The sequence below is a fragment of the Bombus fervidus genome, chromosome 14 (assembly GCF_041682495.2).
Source record: "Bombus fervidus isolate BK054 chromosome 14, iyBomFerv1, whole genome shotgun sequence".
NCBI classification, from domain to species: Eukaryota; Metazoa; Arthropoda; class Insecta; order Hymenoptera; family Apidae; genus Bombus; species Bombus fervidus.
In genome coordinates, this window is record NC_091530.1 from 980,725 (window position 1) to 1,007,989 (window position 27,265).

The following is a 27,265-nucleotide window of genomic DNA, read 5'->3' on the forward strand; positions in this document are numbered from 1 at the left end:
TATACCCTTAAATTCACTTTGCCCGCAGCTTAATTTCGCGAATGCTCGTTTGTCCGTGAGTTTTACGACAGGATCGAGCTCATTACACGATTAGATACGGCGCATGAATGCACGAAGAGTTACCTCCAAGTACAGTTTAGCAGATATCATCTGGTCGGCGGTGGCGATCCGATAAAGATGCTTCCGCGCTCTCTCCTCTGTGTTCTCTCGCGCGATAGCGTTTATACCGCTGTACGATCCAATATTTAAGCAGACAACGAGACGGATAATACAGTACGAGAGACAGTGAAGTTGAATGGATCGGTGTGAACGTAGGAAAAAATGCGAAAAGAATTTCTGAAATCGATGCTGGATTATTCACGAACAGTTTTGTCACAGAGTTTCTTCAAAATTGAAAATATTACTTCGGTAAATATAAAAATTGTAAAACTTCTAAGAAAACTCTGCATCTGGTCTTTTAATTTTCTCAAGCACCGAAACCATCGACAGCGCGTAGACAAAAGACTGCGTCGAAGGCAAACCATAAACGGTAGATAAGCGACGTTGTCTTCAGGGTTTTCGGTAACACTGCTAGCGCGCGGATCTGGATCAGCTCAATTATATTCCGACTTGTATTTACACTTCGATATTTAAAATATATATCTTCTGCCTTACAATTTATTCCTTTGTATTCACACGCATCTAATAACATCAACGAAAATCCTAGTTTGATAAATATCGTTTTCACTCGAGAGAAACAATCTAGATCGGTAAAACAAAAATTTATTCTGCATTTTACATCCTCGGTCCTTCGACCACTTTGCAATTAACCTTCCATTAAACATGCAAGGAAGGGAAAAATCAGAACAAATTGAAAATTCGAAACATCCGCAAGGATGGAGATTTCATACGGCGTGTCCGTGTTATTTACGCGAAATGCAAATGACGTTGCGTTTCAGTCTCACCCTCCAAGCAAACTACGATCGTTCGTGTTACAGGAACGAGAGAGGGAGAGAGAGGAAGAGAGAGAGAGAGAGTTAACGGTTAAACGAAAAATACCGAATTTCCATATCCACGAGGCATGATTGGAGGGTCAGGCGAAGGTGCATTCGCCGGCGTCTCGATAACGACCGACACAAATATTTAACGATATCTCTCGCGGTCGGTCCATGAATTTCGCAGACGTGGACGATTATTCTCGTTTGGTCGAGAGGTTGAATATTCCACCGTAGTCGAATATCCCTGCAAACTTGTTTGCGACGCATATTATTTAGACGGTCGTTTGATTATCGGTGCTCGATGGATCGACTCGTGAAAAGTTCCTCGACCATTCGGTATTCTTTCATTCCACTCAGAGTATCTTCTACTCCTTAATCCTGAAGATGTTTTAAAATGTCATTTTCGTTAGAATCTACCATATATAAAATATAGTTGGAACTTGGACGATATCAGGTTGTCCGAAAAGTTTCTTTCGTTTTACGAGGAGACAATAGACGTACAACGTTTTTTGTTTTCTATATTATTTCGTCGAATTACGTACGATCCATCTTGTTCTATCGAGATAAACATCGCGACATTTGGCAAACTTGGTTTCACGTCTGTACGAAGCTTGAACTGTTGTAAAAGACACGTTTGCGAAAGAAACACACTTTTCCGACAACCTAATATTTACAAGTACTTCTTCCGTAGAATTTTATACACGCGAAACGTTACAAATTGTTTCCTCGGAAACGATCGCAGACATTCGCTTGAATTTTTCTCTAAATCAAATGGTTCCGAGACGCCAATCTTCTAGAGTGCGAAAAAGTTTGAGTACCTCTAAGAGATGGAAATGCCAACATTCGTTATACGTTATTTACAATAACCGATCGAATAGATTTTATCAACGTGTAAAGATCTATCTGGAAACACGTAGTTGTTTAAAAAATAATTACCTAACGCAATTTCCTAATTGTTCGATTATTTCCAAACGCGACATTTTCCAAGTGATCTCACCTAATACATTCTTGCAATCGGGTCGGAAAATTTTCCATTAGTCGGTGCAATCGAATAGCATCGCCAGTTGCGTTTCGCCTCGACTATACAGCAACGTGTACTTCGATTTTCAATACGAGAAACTGGATAGTTCTAATACGTTATTAGTAACTTAAATTAATTAATTGGTTAATTAATAAGAATACATTGCCTCGCTGAAAGAGTTAAACCAGCGCGAATATTTGAATCTCGGGAAAGCTTGGACTAAATTTTTGCGTTTTCTTTTGTCGCGAAGTCATGTACGCGAGAGAAAATTTATTTTCACGCAGAATAAGAAAATATCGAATAACGTACTATACTTTTTCTTCTTCTTTTTTTTTTTTTTGCTTCATCATGGCGACGCTTGTTTTTTCTTTCTGTTCTTTTTTTATTTCTCGTTTGCGAAAGGAATAAAAGTATCGATAGGATAGATCGGGAATAAAATCGAAGGCAGTGGCAATGAGGTTCGTTAGAAGTCGTAAAGCACGACTGGCATTTGCATGAACAGGATGGAAAAAATCGCGGCGGTCTCACGCACACCTCTTGGGTTCGATTTGCCACTACCGCGAATAGATCGCTGATAACCGATACACGGAACAGCGTATATTTCTGATTGGTACCAGGAAACGCTGGCTGCCTTTCCGGAAGTATAATTTGAAAGAGTGTCGTTAGCTACATCGACCGCGATCTACACGAAGATTTATGATCGATCGGTAAACAGAGCTCGCTGTTACGTTTTCCAGCTTTGATTAATTGCCGTTTAACCGTTTAAAGAATCATTTTTTCCTTTGTGAAACGAACACCGACGTTTTGTAATATTCGTTATTGCATTTAGAAGATAAAACGAACGTCTATATTTGGTTTCCGCTTCTCCGATCTCCGGTTTACAAAAATAAGTATCGCGATGAAGCACAATTTTTTAAAATAAAATTAATCGAACAATCGTATTTCTACGATAGAAATTTATCTATTAATATTATCCGAATCTCGGAGCATGTAGAATTCCCTCGTAAATCTCCACTGGGCACATCGAAATTGTTCAGCGTATGATGTTTCAGACGTTTCAGCATTTATCATCCCCAAACTATCTAGATAGGCGTGTTAACAATGTCCCTCTGGAAGGGTGTTAATTGCATAGCCGCTTTAGAGGAGAGTACATTCCAGTCCCAGATACTCGAGTCTTTGTTGTCCCTTATTGCGTACATCTTGCCGTGCGACATTATCGATCAACAATTTGGATGGTCAATGGGTCGTCCGTGAATTTGCACGCTTCACGCTGCTCGGTAAATTCATGCTTAGTGCATCCACGTTCCGCTCTGTTCAATACCACCTATTGATATTTCTCTATCCAAACATTTACATCTGTTCCATTCTATTTTTATTTAAAGCTAAATTAACATAAAACTTCCTTGATTGCTTGCTTTAAGTTTACGGACTGAAAATTCCCATCCATCGTTCTACTTAGAACTCGTTTCTTGATATATATGAGCGAAGAATTTAATTTATTTATATGCATAATTGGTAAGGTTATTGTATTCACGAATATACATACGAATTCTTTGTAATGTACGATTTCAAATGAGATAAAAGCGCTTAAAGGCTTTAATAATTTTTTACTCATCGAATTTATTATAAATGCCCCAGTGCTCATGAACGAACGCGATCACTGCGATCGCCAAAGGCTTAAAAACGTTTCCCCAACTCGATCAACAACTTATTCTGTTTTTATTTTACCATACAGGTAATGCATAAGTAAGGTAACGAAGTTAGCAGGCGCCATTCGAAATTTCTCCCCCGTCAATCGAACGTATCGGAGTATTCGCGTTGATTGGCCCGAAATTACGATTTACAACATTACAAAATTCCCAACAAGGGATTATAAAACAAGAGATACAACGGCGAGTGGCGATGAAATTTGCATCGCGACAACTCGCCGTTCGATACAAATTCACTGGCCGTGCCTGATCGATGAAATACGCCTGACGATGTGCAATCGCACACTCGACTACGCGCGCCGCATTGTTTCGGGGAGATCCACCCCGACTACCCCCGTGCATTCTGCTCTGAATTATACATCGATGATCCCTGATAAAAAAAAGGACCCATCCACCGATCGAATTTCTCGTGACTCGACAGAAATATCGCCAAGGGACTCGCGTTTCGTTATCCATGGGACGTACGAAGAAAAGTACCACGTGTAAAAGAAAATTGGCAAGTGGAACGAACGCGCTTATAGTGGCTCGCAAGAGTATTGGAACAGTTACCATCGAAACCTCTCATGTACATATTGTACGTGTTATACAAAGTATTTTAGAATTTCATTAGCATTGCGATGAGAGACGATCGTTCGGAATGTCGTGTATCCAAGAAGTTTTGAATCGTAGCTGGAACGTTCGCTTCGTCTGTCTTACTCGTCGAATGTAGTATAATTTTATCGTTATTTATTGTCGTCTTTACAAAACAGATTCGAAAGACATAGACAGGAGATAAAATACTTTAGACGCTTGTAACAGCTATTCGAAGGAATTCGTTATTGGAAAAAATATTTTCCAGAAGAATTTTTCAGAAAGGGCTTGTCGATGAACCACGAGCAGAACAGAAGGAAAGAAGAAAAGCAAATGGTTAGATCAGAGGATGAAGAACAATTATCTGGCCTAATCGGAGGATACGCTGCAATTGTTGGACAATTGGTGAATTTTCGTGGAAAGTAACGGCAGATGGTTCTCGTTGGTTGACCAGATGAGGTCCTTGAGCGATGTAATCCGAGTCTGTTTATTCGGACTGTAATCGATTACATCGGAGGTCAGAATGTAGGCGGGTAAAGTCGATAGTCGTTGAAGACTTCTTCTAAAATTTACGAAGTTGGTATCTTTGGTCTTCGACTAGAATACCACCTTAACATAACTATCTTTGCATAGCATATATAGACACATTGAATAGATGCCTGTAGCTGTAAAATCAGATATTTTAGATTCGCTATGGTTCACCTATGGTCCAACGACACCGATAGGAACTTAACCATTATTGAAATAAATAGCAGGACCATTTAGATTTTTCCATTTATATTTCACTTACGAAGATAACCACCGTTTTAAAATCATCCAACTCTCCAAACATCCATCAAACTTCGATATCACTGGAACATTTACTCCCCTGCAGCGTCGAACGTCCAAACCCCTACAGAGCAATTCGGCCAGCAAGCCAGGCCAGCCCTAGAAACGCTCTACAATCGACCAGTAAATATCCGCAGGCTCGTAAAACATTGGTCTCCCAAACGTTAGATATATCTTCCGCTACCCAACATATTACCAACCATCGAACAACGAGGACATAGCGGTATACGTACGTGTCTGTCCCATGGATCGCGTCGATTAGTAACAGTTTCGTTAATTACAGCTCGAAAAGTAGCATGTATCTCACGTTCGCTCTAATGAATTTCCTGAATGTGCATGGTAGGATAGGTCTCGAGTCTTCTATTATTTGACAAAGGTGAAGGTGAGAGAGAAATAGAGGGTTGGCTGTCGGACGACGAAAAGCGTTTCCCTCCGTAGCTGCTCGGAAAGTTCGCCAGTTTCCTCGAAGAGTGGAGGCTCGACTCGCGTCGCAATGGAGGACGATGCATTGTCTCCTCGACGATCTCTTCTCTATCCCACTTTTCCCTCCTGTTTCCGACTACCGCGACGGAAGGTTCCCCGTCGTGATCGTCAGCGACGATCTCTCTCCAGGAGGAGAAGCTTCGGAATCCCCTTCTCTCTCTCTCTCTCTCTCTTTCTCTCTTTCTATCTCCCCACGCTAGCGGTGACGACGGTTTTCGCGCCTCTTGGCACGTTTCACGCTCGCCGCGTAATCCAGACCCTCGTGCTGGAGTGTTCTGGCCCCGCTAAAGCCTGTTCTCCTCTTTCCTCTTTCCTCCCCTTCGTCGCTCACCACCACCTGCTTCTTTATTTCGTCAAGGGTGACCGTGTGGGTGCTTCTTAATACGCGAATCGTGCTCGATTTCGTAGCCATCCTCTTCTATCCTTATGTCTTCCCCTTTCTTTCGCTCTTTTTGTCTCTTTCGGTTTTGTTCTCTTTTATTCTGGATTCGCTGGACAAAGGAATCGTGAATCAAACTGCGAACTGCATAGACGATGGTCGAGGCTTATAACGTTATATCGTTCGAAAGAGAGCTAGAGTATAAACCAGGCTTACGACACGCTCAAGGACAATCGCTTCTTTAGAAGAGGAATTCAGCTTTTGTTCCTCCCGTTTGGATTTGGAACAAGTTATTCGTAGAATAAATAGTTGGGTTCGAAGATTTTACACGGTTTATCGTCATCCTGTGCCGCGACAGAGGTTTATTTAAGTATTATTTGGATAGAGCGCAGCGACTGGTGGTATGATCGCGAAGAGTATTGTTCTTGGTTTTAAAAAGTTTCGACGAACTTTTGAGGAGCGTTCTGGTTCTCTAGTTTAGGCAGGAGGAATTCCTTTGACGAGAGGAGCTTTTCAGAAAACGGATGGGTTTCTTGCTGGTCGTTTTCGTCGCTCTTTGTCAACGCTACAGCATTCTTTCCTTGATTTGCCGTGTTTCTGCGCGAACGCCAGCATGGCTTCCGGTTCGACGCGGAAATTCTGTCGTGCGAACGTTCGGTGGTATCTAGGGTACATCGAGGATGAAAAAAATTTACAGACGGTCGTATTGTTTTCGGCATCCAGCTCTCAAGAATTGGCAGAGACAATTGAAACGTATATCAAACACTTGCCAATCGTTTTTCGTATCGTGTGACATTTGTAGTATAAATTATAATTCCTTTTTAATAAAACCAATACAAGAGAATTTACGTTAGTCCGGAGATGTTAATCTTAACGAGAGTCACGCAGATGTAGTAATTAAAAGACGATATGTCGAAGATACTAATTATGACCGACGATAGTTCCAGGTTTTAATTTCGACCTTCGTTTTCTCTGTTTGAGAAACAAATTGAGGAAGAAAGCGAATTAACACCGAATCGTCTTACCAATGGTTCCTTCGTCCTCGTGCGATATTTACGATCATTCTCATCCGGTTTTCCCTTCGGCCAGCCAAATTCTTGGTTAGGATTTCCGTTTAATTCACCGAGAGAACCGTTCTGTCGACCGATTCAATCGGTTGAAAGGAGCCGATTGGTTTCCACGAGTAATCCCTGGTCGCGCAGATCGCTGCAATTCCGCGGACGATTGGTCTGGAATTCAGAGGAGGCTTCTTTTCCCTTGATTTTTCCGCTGTTTCTTCGATTCATCCATCGATTTCGTTTCCCTCTCGCCCCTCTATCCCATTTGATAGCATCTAGAAGGCAACAAATTTCTATGAAACCTTCCTGCCTTCTCTAAAAACCTTCCATTTCCGATCTTTAACCACCGCTGTCGTCGTCTTGCGTTCCATTTATGAAAATATTTTATATCAGTGGAAGAAATTTATGGAAATATTAAATATCATACGACGTCATATATCATAATATTATATAAAAATTATATAAAAATATAAAGTTGAACAGTTTTCTAGAGAAAGGACTCGAGGCGTAGCAACTTTTATTCTAATTTATCCTAATTTTCGAATATTAGCTTGTAATTATAACGACGCTTGGACAAATTTGTTGTCTATCCATTATACTTTATTTCGCATCTTATCATCCTATACATTCGTTTATAATATCCAATTGCTCGATTGTCTTTTAACGTACCGAAATAAATATTGCAATTGGTAGACACATTCAGGTATTTTATTAATTTAATGCCAATTAAAGGAGAGGAAGTCAAACAAAGTTTAGATGCTATGAAATATTCGAACGTTAGCGCGAGTCATCGTATTTTTGATAATATCTCAATGTTTTACATGAGACAAGATTAATGGAAATATATGTTGTGTATTCGTCGATTTTATCAGCAGTGATCGTTAATCAACCGCGTATCAATTAATTAGAGCGTCCAACTACAAACAAGGTTTGCTTTAAGGGAAGATTCCGTTTTTCTAGGCAAAGGGGTGGAGAATCAAGGGGATGGGTTTCGCTTCGATGACACACCCTCTTCAAACCGCTCCATAAATTGCAGGGTAATCTTTCCCTTCGGTGAAAAGGAAAAGCCCTGTGCTTTTATCCGCGACAGACGGCTTTCTTGCTGCCTGTTCCGGTTCGACGAGCCGATCGAACAGCTTCCAGCTGTTTAATTAAAATCATTTTAATTGCGAGAATGGAGTCTCTGGTGCTTTCCTTTGAAACTACACCTTGGACGAGCCCTCGCTGATAATGAGGCGATTAAAAGAATCCATTTTATAGCGCTCTGATGCTTCAATGGCGTTGCGCTACTACGCGTGTTTTATAATCTGAAAGTTTTACGTCTTGGGAGAAAAGAATTGGAATTTCAAATATCTAATACACTTAAATGTCGATCGTTAAGGCTTAAATTAGAAATTGCAACTTTTATTAATTTATTATTCAATGCCAACTCGTCCGAAACAGCGATCAAAGTCTAGAAAATAAAACATAAACGTTGTAATCGCTCGAATAATTAAATTTTCCTCAAACTCTGAAGTTCTTTCACGTTGTATCTATATTTTGCAAATATGAAACATCGAGATATAAAGGCATCGACCTTTCTTCCGCGACGTAGTAATTTTCGAGTCGATAATTCCGAAGATCTTGCTTCTTTCAAACTTCGAAGATATCCAGACAGTTCTCGTGAAATAAAAAGAAAAACGGCGGACGAGTAAATAGCAAAGAAGAAGCATCCTTTGAGTCGATCGAACGGGAACGTTAATCAACGCGCTGGCGTGTTTATCTCGTCGGTCTTTTTTCTTGTCGACGGAAATCGACGTGACGGAAATTGTGTGTTACGAATGGCGAGTTCCGACTGGAGGCCGTTTGAAGCGTCGGATTAATTTTTGGCCGACCAGTGGAGACAAGATCGTGCTTTTTCCAGACGAACAGTCACCGAAAGGCAGACCTAATTTCGTTTACGTGCTCTAATGAAATGAAATCCTTCTTCGCTTTTTTCCTTTTTTTCCTTTTTTTTTTTTTTTTTTACGATGTAGAAGAAAGGGTTCATTTTCTCTGTAACCATTTCCAATAGAGAAATAAACAAGTACGCCTCGAAGCAAATACGTTTAATGAGCTTTCCATCCGAAAGTTTTGTTAATATTTAATTAACCGTCCGTTGTCTTTAACGAAGCGAACAAAAGCATTTTCTATATTTTTCTAATCCGTTTTAGAAGCGAATCTCTTTTTGCCTGTAGAAGAAATTCCTCGCTTTATTTCGTATGTTGTAAATACTTATTTCTTGTGGAAAGCAAAGTAGGTTAAGGTTATCATAACTTATAACTAGTTCAATTCGTCGTTTTATCCTCTAAGTACTTCACAACCGTACAGAAAATGAAGCGGTAAAGAGTCCGTACAATTGCTCGAGTGTACGAAAAACGTAAGAAGTTCTAAATTAACCGGGCGAGGTTTGTTCGATTCGACAAGTCGTCGAGAAGCAATCCAATACGAATGCACGAGTGTTTCGAGTACGAGTGGTAAAGGTAAAGGAAAGAAAGGAACGATCGATGGAAACGTTGGATTAATTTCTACCCGGCAGTGGATTGTAAAAAAAAGCAAAAGGAAATTGCAAATCGTTAATAAAATCTTGAAAACGTGTATTCAAAGGAGAAAAGATTAGGTTGAAATATTTATAAAGGAAATTATCACGTTTTCCTTTGTTATTTATTTCGTTCTATGTAAAATGGTCCATCGCTTCATCTAGTTTATATTAATTCGTCCGAAGCGTCAGATTACAAATGCATTCAATGGTAGGGAACGATTAATTCGCTGGGTTTACGCGTGCAATTATAACACAGTGTATGCATAATCGTTTAAAATTTGTCATAACTTTCGTTACGGCAGGATGGTTGTTCGTTTAAACGATTGAAACGATGATAAACGATAATATTAATATGGTAATCTGAAGTTAAAAGGTGATGCGTTTGTATTTCTCGTCGACCTACTGAAATTTCCATATTCTATACAAACATATCGCACAGCATATCGTAGGTAGATATAACAAATACTTATTAAAATTCTATGGAAAATAAAATTCTATCGAAAGTCTATCTTCGAATTTGAAACATTCGAGATTCTAGTCGCTATTCCTTTGTTTTCATTGTTTTCTTTTGTTGAGATATGTATAATTTTCTGTGCTGGACTGGGTTAAATGCATAGTGGGAATACTTGTATGGGAATACTCGAAGACAAAAGAATGTAAACGGTGCAGTCGATTAAGAGTCGGGTATGGAAGAAAGTGCTGAGACGCGTGCAAGTATATGTATCGATGAATATACGAGGAATCGTCCATGAAATAAATATGTTATTGTTTTAATATTAATCCTCAATATTAATTAAATGTTCCTATAACATTATTTCGGCTTCAAAGATCCACAATTTCCAACATCTTTAATTATTTATTTCGAGTATTCGCAACTTCTCATCAAAGAGAAGAGAAATGAAACGAGAAAAATAAAATGAACGGAAGATAAATACAGCGAATGAAGGAAGTAGATATAACGGAATAAGATAGGGATAAATAAAATTTAACAAGTTAAACAAATATGCCAGAAAAGAATAGATACGATAAGCTAACAAAGATAAATAGAATAAACTATACGAAGAATGAACGAAATAACAAATTTAAATAAACGAGTAAAACTAATAGATATAAAGGAACAAAACGAAAGAAAAGAAGTAAGAAAAATATAGAACGATCTTAAAACTGTGTCCAGTTTGAAGAACGAGTGGATGAATTTGTAATAATTAAACGTATACCGTTTATGCTGATTCAGATCCTGACTCTCTTAGTGTTACTAGACAATGCAACGATAGGGATCACGTTCATATATTTATAGCAAAAGGACATTATCAAAAATGTTAACCTGATAGTTTTGGCTAGAGGCTACAGGGAACACAAATAGAAATTTGTTTATTAGTTCCTTTGTTGCTAGACCTTGCAATCTAAAATATAATGTATATTCAAGGGTACAATAATATACACCTCTTCTTATTTAGAATATTTCTGCGTAACAGCAGTCTCCAGTTCACGAATATACATAAATAAAGATGTAGAGTTTTTCTTGAAGTAGTTACTTCAACAAAGTTAAATAAATACATCGAAAGCCACGTTTTGACCTGCCCTGTTGCTAGAATCAATTTGCCTCTCTCGTAACACGCTGAAACTGCGGTCGCGTAGCTCTTCAACGTTTTACCAAGTGAAATATAATCCTTGAAAATCCAGACTTCGGTTTTGAAGCGGGGCCAAGAGGATGGACTGCTGTCCGACGAGAACGCTCGAGGCGTTTCCATCCGACGCGACGTGAAGTGCCGTCGCGTCTCTGTCACGGCACGGAGAGGATAATCATGGCCGGCTGTCCGGCTTTTATTGTGATTTACGCGATTGGCGCGATACCGACCGGCTTTATTTTCGGTCGGTCAGCCACCATCGGTACCCTGGCCGCTGTGCCAATTTGTAATTAATTACGAAACAATCGCGTTACTATTTAAAGATTATAATGACGGGATCACCGCAAACGGTTGGAACGCGCCGCGCATCCCTTATCACTTCTATTTCTGTCCTTGTGATCTTCTATCGCGATACACGATTTCATACGTACGCGGTTATTTAGATCACGCGTCCCAAACGCTGTACCATATCCCATCTTCTACGTTCTACGTCGTATCCAGCATCGTGTATCCCAAAACCAATACTCCATTTTCTGTAACTACTAAGGCAAACGCATTCAAAAGTTGCGCGTTACACCTCACCATCTCCATCCCACGCTATTCGCATATCCTACATCCAATATCCAGAATCTAATACCCATTATTCCATATGCATTATTTCAGGCCCGTTGCACGGTTCACGACGTTCCATCCCACATTCCATATTTCATATACCTTATCTCATAGCCTGTACCCCATAACTAGTATTGCTAACTCGTGTACGTATTTTATCTTACTTCCCACACTTGGTCTCTCCATTCCATATCTCATGCCCAATTCATATTCTCTTTCTCATATCTTATAACCCACATCCAGTATCCCTAGAAAATATCTTTCATCCTTACCTTCGCATCGTATACTCGTCTTACGTCTGACACCGAATTATTGAACCGGTATGTGAAAAACGGGACGTGGGATTGAAGATAATGGGTGGCAAATCTAAGGAATGAAGTAATGGAATGAAACAGGGAAGATCGGATGTGGGATGTTGGTATCGGATTTTGTATATATGATATCCATAGATATGGAGAATTAGAGAATAGAATTCAGGATACGAGACGTGTAGAATACATATATTCTTGTTATTTGCTATCATTTTCCTAAATAGTTTCTGTTTCCTAACTAGTTTCCTAACGTCCATGAATGCTGGTGTAAAAAATCCCAACGAAAATGTATCATTAGTTTAAAACAAAAGCTCATCGAGCTGTCTCGCGTGTAAACGTACGTTGTACCTGTCGCACACGCTTCGTACGTGCCGTAACGAAACTTCCTCCGCGTTCAGATCGTTCTTCGACGATTCAATGCGATTTCCTCGAACATTCCGCTAGCTATGAATCATACTGCGAGATCAACTTGAGCTTCGGCGAATTGTAGAGAATTACGTGGTTGGTCGCTTGGAGAGACGAAGTTGGTTTATTTCTGCGCAAGTTTGGATTTACATAGCGAGGTCGTTGATTCAGGTTGCAAGGAATATACAAGGCTGAAGGGACGTGATTTATCGTTGTTGTGAGAAGGTGAACGATCGTTTGATCATGGTAAAGAGGTGTGTCGAATGACAGTGTGTAGACTCGACGATGAATTAACGAGCGATCGATTAATCAGGATATGGATCGAGACAGAGTCCGAGTTACTCTCTACCAGAGTTTGCCGATCAATCGGCATAAAATTATTTTTAAACGGATGACATTATCGCCAAAACTTATGCGCAAATCTTCTGTCGCGTGTCGGAATATTATTTTAATTGCGTGAATTCCATCATTTTGAACATTTTTATTTCGACTCGTCGTAACTTTTAGACTTTCCACGCTTTACAGAATACCAAGACCAAGGAATATTTCGACGTATGTTAGGTAATAAATCGAAATCTTTCGAGCAAGATAAGCGGTTCCCAAAACTGTTAAATCGATGGAACCAATTAATGAGGATTAGTTGCGCGATTTATGTACAAGACATTGTCGTAATTTAAACAGAACTTTCCATAAAGGCAAATTCAATTAGAAGATGATGCTTGCTTATTTACAGGACTGCGGAAAGTGTACCCTTACTACTTCACCTTCACCACGTTTACGAAAGGAAGATGGGTGGGTGAGAAGATCCTCGAGGTATTCGCCAGGGAATTTCGAGCACATCCGGCAGAAGAATACGAACGTTGCATTCGTGCAGGCACTTTGACGGTGAACTATCAAAAAGTGGACGTCGATTACAGATTACGGCACAACGATCTACTGGCCAACGTCGTCCATAGGTAAAAGAACTCTATACCTTCCACTTTGTTGCCCGTTGATTGGAAAATTGATCGTTAAAAATAGTATCGAATTATCGGGAATATTCTCGAGACATAATTATTTTATTATCGCTCATAAGCTTGCAATTTCTGAATGGCGATCAAACACGACAGTATTCTCGGAGAATTTCTCTCTAAACGATAAAATAGTCAATGGTAATTCGTTGCTTCTAGCATATGCTAGTCGATGTGATTTCATCGAGACATCGTCGTTGTTGAATAGAACAAAAAACGTTTGCGTTAAATTCTATTTAATGGGAGATGATAGATCGAAAGAAACGCAGAGGAAAGATAACAAAAAGTAGGGATCCCTGTCCGAAGTGACTTACGTTACTCGTCGTTTGAAACGCGGCAATTGTACAGGACGATTCTGTAAACTGGGACGAGATAAAACTCTTTTCCAAGCGGAACAGGAGGGGGAGAGATTGAATGGCTTAACGAGCACTATTTTTCTATGCTTCCAGACTTTCCTCGAATGCAACTCGCACGTTCCTTTTCTTCTTCGTCGTCTTTTTTTCTTGCGTGATATTATGTATCCCTTAATGAATCCCTTTTAATGGCATCCCCTCGTTATTCTACAAGCTGTTGAATAGTTCGCGAAAGCGATAACGACGTATTCGGAGAAGTTTGAAAGAAAATACAAAAATACGTTTATCAAACGTCCGACGACCAGTTTCATTTTCATTAAAGATTCGAAAGTCTGGCACGTTTTACTTTCATTGGAGATTCAAAGCTCCGAGATATTTTATTTTCATTAGAAACTTGGGAATCGTATCAAAAATAATAAAAAGTTCAAAGATTGATCTTGTCATAGATTAAAACTCTAAAATATTTTATATCCAGAGATCGGAAATATTCTTTATTCTGTCGTAGTCAAGATCGATCGCCGCGTAAAGAATTCTATCGATGATTCGTATCGATACAATCTGTAGCTCGGCACGAAGAAAAAGCTTCGATCTTCAGCTTTGAAATCAAAGATAAATTCCTTCCATCTCCATTGACAGACCTCCTCCGCTGCCTGATTCTTCCAACGATCAGGAGAAAATCAGAATTACGCGGAAATATCTTTACATTTCATTTTCAGTTCCTGCCGTCTCAAAATTCGAAGATCTCTCTGCTCCTCCTAATAACCGAAAGTCGAACGATCTTCCTAGCCAATAATCCCGAAAGAAGGTATTATCCTATCTTGACTGAAATCGGTGGCAGACCGTCACCGGATGAAAGAACAAGAACGGAAATCGCTGGCACAAGTGTTCCCAAGTGCGAGTAACAAGAAACCGGCGCGTTATCCTCGCGTTCACGGTGGAACCGCAGGGTGGAGTGTCCCGCGATAATCCTTGGCACGGATATAAAGGAATCTGTGCCTCGCTGTTAAACGCGCCATCGCTCAACCAGGTTCCTATTATCAGCACGGTTATCGTGTGCCACGAGATTGCGATTCTTGCAGCGGTGTTTGAATTTCAAGGACAGCCGCGAAGAAGAAAAACAGTAGAGAGAAGAAAGATTCGGTGGACAAGTTTTTACATATACGGCTATGTAGAAAAGTATCGAGAACAGTTGGTTAATTCTGGCAAAAGATATAATTGAATTATGAGATTATGCGTAAAATTTGTATATTTTTTGCTTGTAAAATTTTATAACATCGTTTGTAATACTGGATACGACAAAATATTGAGACCATTGGTTATTTTCGACAAGATGCGATTCAATTACGAAATTACGCGCTGTATGTAAAATCCGTAAATCCGTTGGAAAATTAATCTGACGTTTGAGGAAGATTATACGAATATTAAGTCAATCGTACGTGACTGCGCGAAATTCAAGGCTGAGGATTTTTTTTATTGTAAAACGAACCGAGAGAAGGATCACGAAATTTCACCAACGGCAATGTTTCAAGAGATATCAGTCAAGATAATCCACGACAAACAGCAAGAGAAATATCGTTGCAAATAAAAGTGAACCATTCTGCCACTATTCATCGTTTTATTTATGTAGAAGAAGCGAAGCAATTGGACAACTGAGTGATTTAAGCGATATACAAAAGTCGTGGAAAAATAAAACAACAAATACTTCAAAGAAACTACATAGAATCTATGTTTAGGACATATCGTCGATTACGAGGAAAAGATAGACTTTGTACGTTTATAGAAATTATGGCAAATTACCTTAGTTCGATTCAAACATCCTTCTGACTCGAACAGTCCTACCTTTAACTTTATTTGCACAAACATTCGCGGTCTATCTATGGTCCATTAAAAATAGCGATTCGAGGTTGAGTCGCGATCGAGAAGAAAGAGAAAGTGAGAAATTGGGTGGAGATCGCGAGCTGTTTCGTTCCGAAGATAATTGTATTCGATAAGTGTCCCGATTTTGAATAGACGTTCTACACATCGACCTGCTTCCATGTTGGACTGGTTTCTATAGAGGTCTTTAATGATGCTTTTAATGATACATCTCTTCGGTCTTGAATATCAATTTTGAAGCGCGTTGCCGTTAATTACCTGGCTTGCTGACCGACTTACAAACGTATTAAAAAATTTTCCGTGAAAATAACCTTCTCGTTATAACGAGAAAATGTTACGTTTATACAATTCTTACATGTTGTTTCGCTGCTTGATCTCTAAATGATCTTTAAAGCACAATCTAAACAGCGTAGAAGAAATCATTTTGTTGATAATAGTTTGTTCAATTTCGAGGTTCGTGCATTTCTACTTCTTTTAAATGTTATGTTAGAAGTTTCTACGTAAATGTTAATCGATTCCAGCTTCATAAGCATAATATTATCTACTTATTATTCTTGGAACATATCCAATTTTCTTTTCATCCAACACTGCAAGAGAATATGCTTGAACATGCTGGAATATGCAAATACCATTCCTTGTACGTGCAAATTAATTCGATACACCGATCAGATCGATTAGCAAAAATTAAATAGCGATAAATCGAATAATAAGAGAATTGCTTTGAAAATGGCTCTTATGTAAAATCGTTCTTCTCATCCATTAGGATCCATCCGTTTTCTTGGGGTCAATGAATTTTTTTATGACGAACGAAATAATTCGGAAAATAGTTTCGACGTTCGGAGAATTTACCATATTTACGATATTTGTTTGTCGTTTCTATCCTCCTTGCGCCATATCATTTTCTCGATGAACGGAAACGCGGCTAATTAACTCGTCCGTCGAATAAAAAAGTTCCCTCGAGGTCGCCTCGTGTTTCATTCTTCCATCTGGAATATTAACCTTCGTTCTTTTATTAACTATCTGATTTGCATGTAAATCGCGTGACATTGAATTTATTTCATCGACTACGTGGATTCCTTTCCTCGGTCACGCATAATATTCAGGCCAGTGGCGCGAAACCGAGCGCGTTCGCTGCCTCGTGTGCAACGCCTGCCATTTTAATCGCCAGGCGAGAAGCCACATGGTACGCCCGCGGCGTAGAAATCGCGCTGGGATCGCGACTGCTTCTCGCAATTGCACAAAAGGCCTCCTCGATCAACAGGAAAGCCGTTCCTCGCGGGTGAAGGTCTCGAGAATAGATGATTCGGGTCAGCCTGTTACTCGTCGCGGACAATAAGACGCGGATACTGACGTCACTCTCGATGGAAAGATCGTTTTCGAACGATAAGCACTGTTAATTGCCGTGGCATTCTTGAATTAATTGCCCGATGCCGAGGCCGCCATTCTCCGTTACTTCGTGCAAGATTCTTTGGAAAAAGTCTCGATGTTGTCGTCCGGATGTTTCCGTGCTATTTAGAATTCATCGTAGGATCATCCGTTTCGTCTGACATCGCTTGATTTTAAAAGTGATTTTCTTTGAATTCCGATCGTTTGTATTTGCAATGATTTACGTTCAGTTTCAGGTTTGTTGGTAGCAAGAGTCGTTAAAGCGTCAAAATTAAAAGTCTCTTCTCTGATAAATTTGCGAACGATCGAGTAGATACGTTTTACCGAAGCTGAATTTTTGAAGAACGCTACGCTGTACCGACCGATTCGCGAAACTCGCGACTCAACGTTCTCGAGTTAATGCTCTTTGCTCGATGCTTGCAGAAACTCGATATCGCTCGACGAGTTAATGCTATCTGGTCGCTTAATCTCCGTTCGGTAACTCGGTCGTTTCAAAATCCTCGTGCAACGAGGCAACTTCTAATTTCGCTCGTCACTTTCGCAAGCGAAGAAAAAGTCGTCAAAGAGTTTAACAGGTTTTCTTTGTGGATGGATTTGGTCGTGAAAGAACGTCGTACGAGAGCTGCGGATGGAACATGGTAGAATTTTCGTAGAAGGACTGTAGCGTGAAATCGTGCGATTAATCGAACTCGAAAGCACGCGAGTTTTAATCACCAAAGCATCGATCCGTAAAGATCCGAAAGGAGGCAAGATGCTTTTGAACAAGGAAAATCAACTAGCTGCGCGTATCTTTGCGCAAAATGTATCTACATATTTTTTTATTCTTGACCGCACTTTTTCCCCTCGTTCTAGCCACGCTGCCCGTAACTTGGAATTTATCACTGCAATAAATATTCGCAATTGTATCGTGAATTTCAAGTAGAAGCCAGTTCGTATAAGGAATAGTCAAACATCAGGTTGAGGACCAAAGTTTCGTGGATCGCGTACCAAGAGAGTGGCGTTAATTCCGTCCATTTACGGACGAATTTCGTTCGCTCCCCCGGAGGGAAAGGAACAGAGCGAGCTACAGGTGCAAGATCAGGCGGAACGTCAACTGCGCTTTAATCACGTTTCGAGTGTTCCTCGAGCAGTTTATTAGAGCTCGGCTTTTCCACGCTTATTATTCCGTACGATGTTTAACGAGCGAGCGTTTCAGCTCTGTCTTCCACTCGCGTTCCGACTGTATCAGTGACAAAGTACTTTTTAATGGCGGATGACTACGTTGGAATACATATTTTTCATTTAAATGCATATAACTATGACGCTGCTGGATGAATAATCGCAAGGTTATCGTATTTTACTATTTCTACGTTCTCTTGTGTTCAGCGTTTCATAAAACTTTTGATTTCATATTATTACTTGAGATAGTCAAATATTTTGCTAATAAATTATTAATAACGTTATCTTTTTTATTTGGATGATTAAAATAATGGATGAACGATAAACAAATAACGTACAGATATGGTCAATATATTTGATTCAACCATTAAAACGAAGGAAAATAACAAATTTTAAAAAGTGTCGTGAAAGGTATCGTAAAAAAGTACTCGAGGATATCTGGGTTAATATCGACTAACTTTTATACGAAACTCGTTTATCCTTGAATACGCCTGTCGTTTTTCGAAAAAAGGATTATCGTTAGCTCGATAAAATCAACGTACTTCACATGTACAGATCAAACGTATGGTAGATAAATTTTTGAAATTGTCTGAAAATTTTCTTCGAATTTCTCTTAAAGAAAGAGAAGTTCATAAAACGGTATAAACATAATTCGATGCATGGCGTTTACACGTTTTCCGACTAGATACCACCGGGATAACAGTGACTCGAATTTACTATCCCGCGACTCGTAAATTGGATTGACCCCATAAACGTGCCCCTACTCTCTACATTTGCATGCTTTTATCAGAATCTATTGCTCGAACTGAATCAGTTTCGTTCGACTAGACACGTTCTCTACCATTTAACGAACAATTCCATCGACAATGCGTACTTCTTTCGACCGACACGTACTTGCATCGACTTGCATTCTTTTACGCAATTCTTTCTTCTTCTTCCCCCAATTTTTCAACATTCGAATATCTCTACCGTCGAGCTTTTTAATTTTTGTATTTTTCAACATTTTTTAAATTTCGAATTCTCAGAATTTTCCAATTCTTGAAACAATCATTGGCGTTTTCCTGTCGTCTAAACGGTCGCAAAAAGTGTACGCGAACAGGGGAATATGAACCCCTCAACAATGTCCTCTCATGTTGTCGCAGACTCGATTAAAAACAGCGAGGATGCCGAGATGCTGCTGTCTGCCTGTATTCCCAGAGAATTTGCATTTCATGAGGACACCGAATTAGTTTCCGCATGCATTAGTCGGCTATTGGATGGACACACGATATTGTAAGACGAGACACGAGCCAGAAGCCCTGGAGGATCAGCTCGAAAATTGCAGAAAGATTAATTGTTCGTTGACCGAATTTATTTATGCTCGTCCCGATGATAAATTGTTCCTGTCGCCTGTCCCGCTAGAGATTCTTTTCAAAGACATCTCGATTTGTTGTTGAGAAAAATTTAACAGAGTTTTTATGGGACCGAAGGCTATATTTAATTTAATATAATTTATTGATCTAACGGGTGACAGTAAAAGATTAGAGTACAATTTGCACGCGATATTAACGATCATGTGTAGACAGATTGAAGATGAGGAGAGTATACGTTATACCCTCCGTGTGCGTTGATACGCTGTAACAAGCGGAAACTGAAAATTCTATATATAACTTTTGCGTAAAAGTTGACAAATGTCGACGGTAAAAATTGATAGAAACATCGGGATAGAACGATTAAAAATTGGCATAAGCTGCTCGTTATCGTTTCGATTTACAGTCAATAGAATTCAGATGGCCGACACGTTCGTTGATAATAAAATTAAATGTCGAGCCTTTAATCTTGTGCGAAGTGCGATTCGACGAAATCGGCAAGCGCCAGAAATATCGATGGATTCCGACGTAATATTTGCGGATCCATCGAAGTTGGAATTCCCAGTTTATAACGGGGCGACGCTTTTCCAATACGGATCGTGCGATTTCGTTCGAATGGCTTTCATAATTTACACGCGTACGCACGCGTACGTATATACGTGTACGATCGAAAAGACGGCGGTTCTACACGAAGAAACGAGTCGAAAACATAAACCAGAATATTTCGATAGCAGGCATCGTTTTCTAAAAAGTCTGTTTTAACTTCTTTCCATTCGTACGTGCGTGTACGCCTAATCTATATTTCATCGAAGCATAATTCCAAGGTAGAATGGCCAATTATTTCTGTCAGTCGTATTAAAATATTTTTCAATCTCGTATTCGTTCCGTGAAATAACGGAGAACTTGAAATAAAATGTACGATAAATTTGATCGCTCTAGAAACTGACATTCTAAAAATTATTTTCCTACCAATTAATAATAGTACGAAAGAAATTTCTTTGAATCGTCTTAAAAGCGTTTCAATGGTTTCTTATATTTTTATAAATATTTTTTATTACCATTTTTCTGTTTTATTTCATCAGATACTCGAACGACCTTTTGTTTTAATTACTGCATGTTTTGATCGAACGCCTCCTGCATATGCATACCGTGTATCATTTGAAAATGGACGTACGAAGGGACAAGTGGTTGAGATAGAAAATAAAAAACACGCGGTAAAAGTGAAATTATGTCGGGACCAGTGATTGAACGTTTCTGTTTCAAAATCCTCTTTGGAGCATGCATTTTATGGCACGACGCGACAGCTGATTCGCACCGGTTGGTCGAATCGAGGAAAGTTTTCATGGTCTCGTGGCTATCGATCCACGTCAACTTCAAATTCATTTTTCTTTTACCTATGTATGCGTGTGCAAGCTTCTGCGGTGGTCCAATATTTAACATCCATTATTATCTCGCCAGAGGGTTCTTAAATTTCTCGTACCATATTTTCCCCTCCCCTCGACCAATTTATCCGTTTTTCCGTTTCTCTGTTCGATTATCAAACATTACGATCCAATCAATTCGCAATTTGAAATGTCCTGAATAATTACCTTGCCTCCGTTCTATCGTTAAACGCGCAATTGCAAAATTCGAGAACCTGCGAAATCTACGAAATCTCTCGAACCGTGATCAATATTCTACGTAAAATTATCTCCCCTTGAATTCGCCGCAATTATTCGATTATTCCAGTTTACGAGTTACCGTTTCGAAACTCCTGTCGAAACTTGTTTCAAAACTTGTTCCTCCTCGGAGCTGAATTCCTTTAGTCTTCAGATTACAACAAAATCTTGGATGCAAAAGGAGGCAAGAGAGAGAGGTGACGTAACAGCTTGCTTAACGAAGCTGGTTGGCGTTGGTTAATCCTCAAAGATAGAGGGTTACCGGCATGCACTGACGTCGTTGGTCCGCCGTTAAGTCGAACTGAGTGACAAGGGATGGGTTGAGCGTGTTGCGGGTCGAGGTCGAAGCTGAAGCTCGGTGACAGGTTGATTTATTAGCTCGGACCGGGTGCACGATGATATCTGCGAGGATCGTAAGTCGCTTGTTTTTCGAGCTACACGGTATCTGTTACTCGCGAAGAAGCAAGAGCCTGATAGGTAGAGCCTGGTGCGAGATCGTAGATATCAACCCTTCTGAGTTTCGACCTTTTGCACACGCAGCCGTTCACGCATCACTCGTCTACGGGATCGATCTTCGTTCTAGCAACTTGCTGCTCTCGTCCTGAATCGAGTTAAACCCGGGGTGTATTTAACGTTGGAATTGAAATTTTCCTAATAACGGAAGCGCCAAGGGTTTACAGGCTTCCGTGTAATTTTCCTGCTTCGATACTTCCGATAGGAAATTTAAGCAGCGGCAAAATTAGAAAAATGTCGAAGGTTTTGTATACTGGAATTTTTTCCCAGTTTTATGGGTGAGCGTTGAACAACTACGTCGAGTCTACCACGTTCTTCGAATCATCGTCGATCGAATGGTATTTTTCTATCGGTGAAAAGCTTCTTAAATTTGGGGGAAATATAAGAGAATTATTGCTCGTCGATTATATTACGATCGCTAGTATGTTCTCTACGTTAACTGGGGTTACATATCACGAGCGCGTCTCGTATTTTCTCATTCACGCGCTGTCATAAAGCAAGGAAGTAGTCGATCGCGTCATTGTCGCACAAAGATTGATCGTCGGTACCTTCGCGATTCCTCGACGAACAGAAGAAAATCAACGAACGCGAACAGATACGCCGTTCACAAAGGGACTCGACACAGAAAGACGAAGAGTTTCTTCTTTTCTTTTCCGTCTTTTCGCTCTTTTTCTTTCTGCTTTCTTCTCTTCCTTTCTTCTTCCCTTTTCTTTCTTTTTTTTTTCAAACGTTAAAAAATATCCCAAAGCTCGTTTCGTGCTTGTTCCGTAACGGTTTCCCCGCGCCCGTTCCGGTCAAGTCGCTTTTGTGCCATGTTCCTTCGATTTGCAGAGTATTCCGTGGGAACTCCTGCCTCATTGTCCCGTCTACGTTTCTCTGTTCGTTGTACGCCGCGAAAATGGAGGAACGAGCGCGCGCGGACTCGATGTATCGTGCCTCCATCGGCACTACAAAAGGAAATGACCGAGAAAGGACGGATTGGGAAGAATGAAATCGCGGATTTCGCTTCGAATCGGCCCCCTTTTCTCCCCACTTGTTTCAAAATTGCGCGTTTTGTTCGCCGAGGGTCGTTTGTCCCGTGACGATTTTTTAAAACGGTCATTGTTTGTCCGACAAGCGTCGAAAGAATGGCTTCGGATTGGCTGATACCTGTAAATATATTGCTGTTCGGCTTTCTTTCTTATCGTATATACTATTATTGCCTCAAATTATACAATTATCTATCATTTGTGTAACGACCGTTCGCGGAGAGACGCGGTCGCGAGGAAAACGCGTCAGCGAGAGGCGTAAACTCTCGCTACGATTCGTGTAATCGATGCCGCGAAGTAGTCGTTCCCTTGTTTCGGTTAAGATAACAGAGGTAGTTCAATGAATTTAACACTGTATTAACAGGTTAAAATAGCATGTATTGTTAACAATAAATTAAATAATAATAGAAGCGTCACAAATTGGTTCGTGATAGATACAGTTAATGATTTACAGAGATTCGATTCGATTTTTGATGTATGCGGTGTGAATTTTTTAATGAGTTGAATTTAACACTGTATTAACAGGTTAATATAGCTTAACAATAAATTATATAATAATAAAAGCGTCACAAATTATTTAGCGATGAATACAGTTGATGCGTTACAGAAATTCGACCCGACTTTGCGATATCTCTCGATGAATTCGTTAGACTAAGCGACTTTAATTTCAATCGTCAGACCTCTCGATGTATGTCGTTTGAATCTTCAAACGAGACTGGTCGTCCTTAGATCAATTCTTCGTCTTCTCTGGGAGACTCTCACGCCACCGTTCGCGCCTGTGATCGCGTATGCCATTTACTTTGTCTGCATGAAATAACGGACCGAAATCGTCGTTTCTGGAACTCGCTGCTTGCTGACAATTATGCGCTCGTCATACATTGTATATTTTCCGCCGGGCAGATAAGACGATCCGTCTGCGACGCTGTAGAACCGCGAGCAACGGTTAGAGATACGGCCTATACTAAGCCTCGTGGCGTAACAATTTGTGTAAGTCGAAGGTGCAATTCGATGAAAAGCTTGGTACTTTCGTAACGTTAGCCGTATTTACGCGACCAATTTTCATCCATCTTTATTTATACCAACTAATATTGACCATTATCGATATCTCAGTATCATCTGATAACGTACGATATTCTAATCATTACGTATAATTATTGGAATTAACACGCGGTACAAAGACGTCCGTAAAAAAGGAAAGCGAAGGATCTACAGAGGAGAAAATAAAAACATGGTAATCCGAAAAGGTTAGGGAGAATGAAACTTTGTAAAAATAAAATTCTAAAAAGAGCCGACATATCCCTCGCGTGGAAAAGTACTCGACGGAGAAAGAACCGGAAGAGAGCTGTAAAAACACGCCTAAAAGCCGTGCCTTAAATGAGATAACGAATGAAAGTTGACGATGCAGGTATATCCGCGAAACGGCCAAAGCCAGTGAAAACCAGTAATTCGACGAAATTCACTGGGATATTTTACCGTGGGTGGTTACCAGTGGAACATTTTCTAGCGAGAGATGGAATTTGCAGACAGTGGACGGAATTACGAGGGAAGGGCATAAATTCAAGGGTTGGATCGGCGCACGAGGCAACAACTCCGGAGCCACCAGCCGTGCGCTCCTCTTTCGCAAGTTGCAGAGCTGGCTGCCAAATTCAGCAACAAGTTCGCTTCCGTAACGGGGCGGTGTACAGGAGATGTCGTGGCTACGACCAAGTCCTCCTCCTCTTCCTTCTCCTCCAGCTTCTGACAGAGGAGAAACGCCGATGGACGGTTGTATTTCTTGGCAACCACCTCCGCCAAACATTGTCACCGACCCTACGTCAATTTCAAGCAACAAGTACAGTTTCCGTTTAACTTTCCGTGCACACAACCTTCCCTCGGCTCTCGCCGCTATTCTAACCGGTCGCCTTGGCACTCGACCTCGCGTTTCGCGATAACACTTTTGCAGACCACTTACCCAGCGAGCTGGGATATACTCTTATCGCGAACCCGCGATTCTTATTCCGCTGCGTGGATTAAACGCCGCTTAACAAGTCTGCGAATCTTTATGCAGCTATACGAGTAAAAATAACGTGTTCCAAATGGGGTACCGATAAGGCAGCTACGTCGGACGGAAGAAATGTAAACCAGAGGGAGTGTAGGATCGTAATTTCGTGCGATGGAATTGCATTTGATAAAATCAACGAATAGGCGTACAGCGATGTTCGTGAAAGTATAAACATTTAGCGTATGGAAGTTGTATTAATATACGCTGCATCTCGTAGCCGTAAAACCACTCTAAAATGTTTCATTCTTAAACAGGTTCGAGATATCGCGGAACACGCGTTAATGAAAAGATTAACTAGCTTCGTGGGAATAAATTACCGACATGGCAGAAAATCGCTGTAATATAAAAGTAGTAATTTTAAACTTTCTTTCGCCCAACGTCTAAAAGTCGCGTCTAAAGGAGTATCGACAGCTAAAGACGATCTTGACGCGGAGTTCTCCGTATCTGTCAAGAACAACTGCAACCATTGAAACTGCTAATAATCTCATTCTCGATTTCCCATTTTGCCCGATCAAAGTAATCGACTACCAAGCGGATGTAGCGCGCAGCTTTGTCCTTTCACGGATCATCCCCGGCGTGCGTTTAATTGCTCCAACCAAAGATTCTTTATCTTCCTGCATCACGGAAGGACCCATCGTTCGTCCAATTATTCGTTACGCCGCAGCTTTTCGGAGCGTCCAAAGGAAGGTTGGTCTTGTTAGACGCTACTCGAATTTTCCACGAACATAATGAAACGTCGATAGGAAGGGAACGAATAATGGGAAAAGCGCGTCCTCCACTTATTTTACTATTCTGCGTATCCTCTTCTTTCCTTTCTCTTTTCATTCTTTTTTTATTCCTTAAATAATCCATCCGCTGGAATAAGTAATCGCAGCGAGCTGGTCTCTTACGCTTCGAGTGCTTTCGAATTAGCGTTCGATCGACGGAATTAATGAAAACGTTCGTAGACACGAAAGGTATCTGTGTTTTTTATTCGCGAAACACGAGAGCGAGAGCTTTGTTCTCGAACGAAACACTCGTGGACGCGAAACAGCATAAATTGAGACCGGAAGGGGATGGGTTGTCTTCCGTTTAGCTGGTTAAATGCGTTTCTAATTCATTGCTAAAGGCTACTCTCGTGCGAAATTGCACGACGTGTCCGACGGAAGCGGATCGTTCGACCACGGAACCGCTTCTGGCTAATTGAATTATCCTACCCAATTTTCCGTGTCGCCAGGGACATGCATGAGGGCGGTTGTCGTAGGATCAGTCTCCCTGCGAACGAGGGCGGAATTAACGCTTCTGATCGCATCCTCTCTAGGTTTTCGCGTATAGCGCTTGACGTAGCTAAAAGTACTGAAAACCTTGCCCTTTTCTTCGTATTCTTGGATTTTTTATATTTTCCGTAGCGTGGATCGCCTACATCTTGCTTCGCACTTTTTAATCGCGTTTGATATAAAATATTTTAGTAAAATTATACGTTAATGACTAAGCGTTCGCGTCTGGATCAGACTCGTTCCTGTTGCGAGGGAAACTTTATACGTTCCACCGATCGTAAGAGCATTTCTTGCTTCACGAGACGATCGTTAACTCTTTGCACACCGAATTTTATTTCAATTTCGTTAGCGGCAGCTCCCGACGCTTTTAGGTCTTTTATTTGAAATTTACTTTAACTAAAAAATGAGACGATTTAAACAAATAAAGGAAGAAACGTATTCGCTTAAATACCAGTTTTATTCACACTACTGTTGTATTTTGTAATTTTTAAGCGTATGATGTATCTTGAAACAATTTCCAAGACGCAATTCTAGTTTTCTTTCGCTCGTTTCACAAAAAAAGGTGGGACTTAACAAAGGAACTCCCGAGATAAAAACCGATGCCGAGTCACGCTCGACATAGGAGTGCAAAGGGTTAACGTTCAAAGTCTTCCGCTTATTTCCTTGATTATCTGTAGCATTTATTCGAGACGAGGAAAGTCGCTACTATCTAATCTCGTGCAGAAAATTTCGCGGTTTAATTAAATTTTTGCTGAAAATTTTACCTCGCCATAATAAAATAAAATAATATTTTTTTGTCGTTAGTCGCGTGTCTATAAGGCGACTATTAATTGGATGGAGGTTTGGCAACCGAATTAAAAGGCCGCGTTAGACTCGATAGAAATATAGAATTTCCATGGAGAAGTATCGCGTTAGACGGTCTAGACGCGTCGCCGTGTCGCATCGGCTGACATTTGAAAAGTGCAACACTCACCGTGTTACAACTACGACGCCTTCCAAATTTAACGCGGGTCGCATACCGACGTGACATGCATCTCCAATGAAATATGCACGGCTGTTTCACACGGGTTTGGTCGGTACATCGGTGAAACGGTTGC

General features: G+C 40.4%; 1 protein-coding gene across 5 annotated transcripts in view; it reads left to right on the plus strand.

Moving 5' to 3' along the window:
- Positions 1-27,265, plus strand: part of LOC139994505 (pseudouridylate synthase RPUSD2) — a 172,737-nt gene that overhangs the window by 127,460 nt on the left and 18,012 nt on the right. For all 5 annotated transcript variants that reach the window (XM_072017229.1, XM_072017233.1, XM_072017231.1 and 2 more), the window contains one exon: positions 13,275-13,497. In XM_072017229.1, coding sequence (XP_071873330.1) covers positions 13,275-13,497 — 223 coding nt within the window. The remainder of the gene's footprint in view (positions 1-13,274; positions 13,498-27,265) is intronic.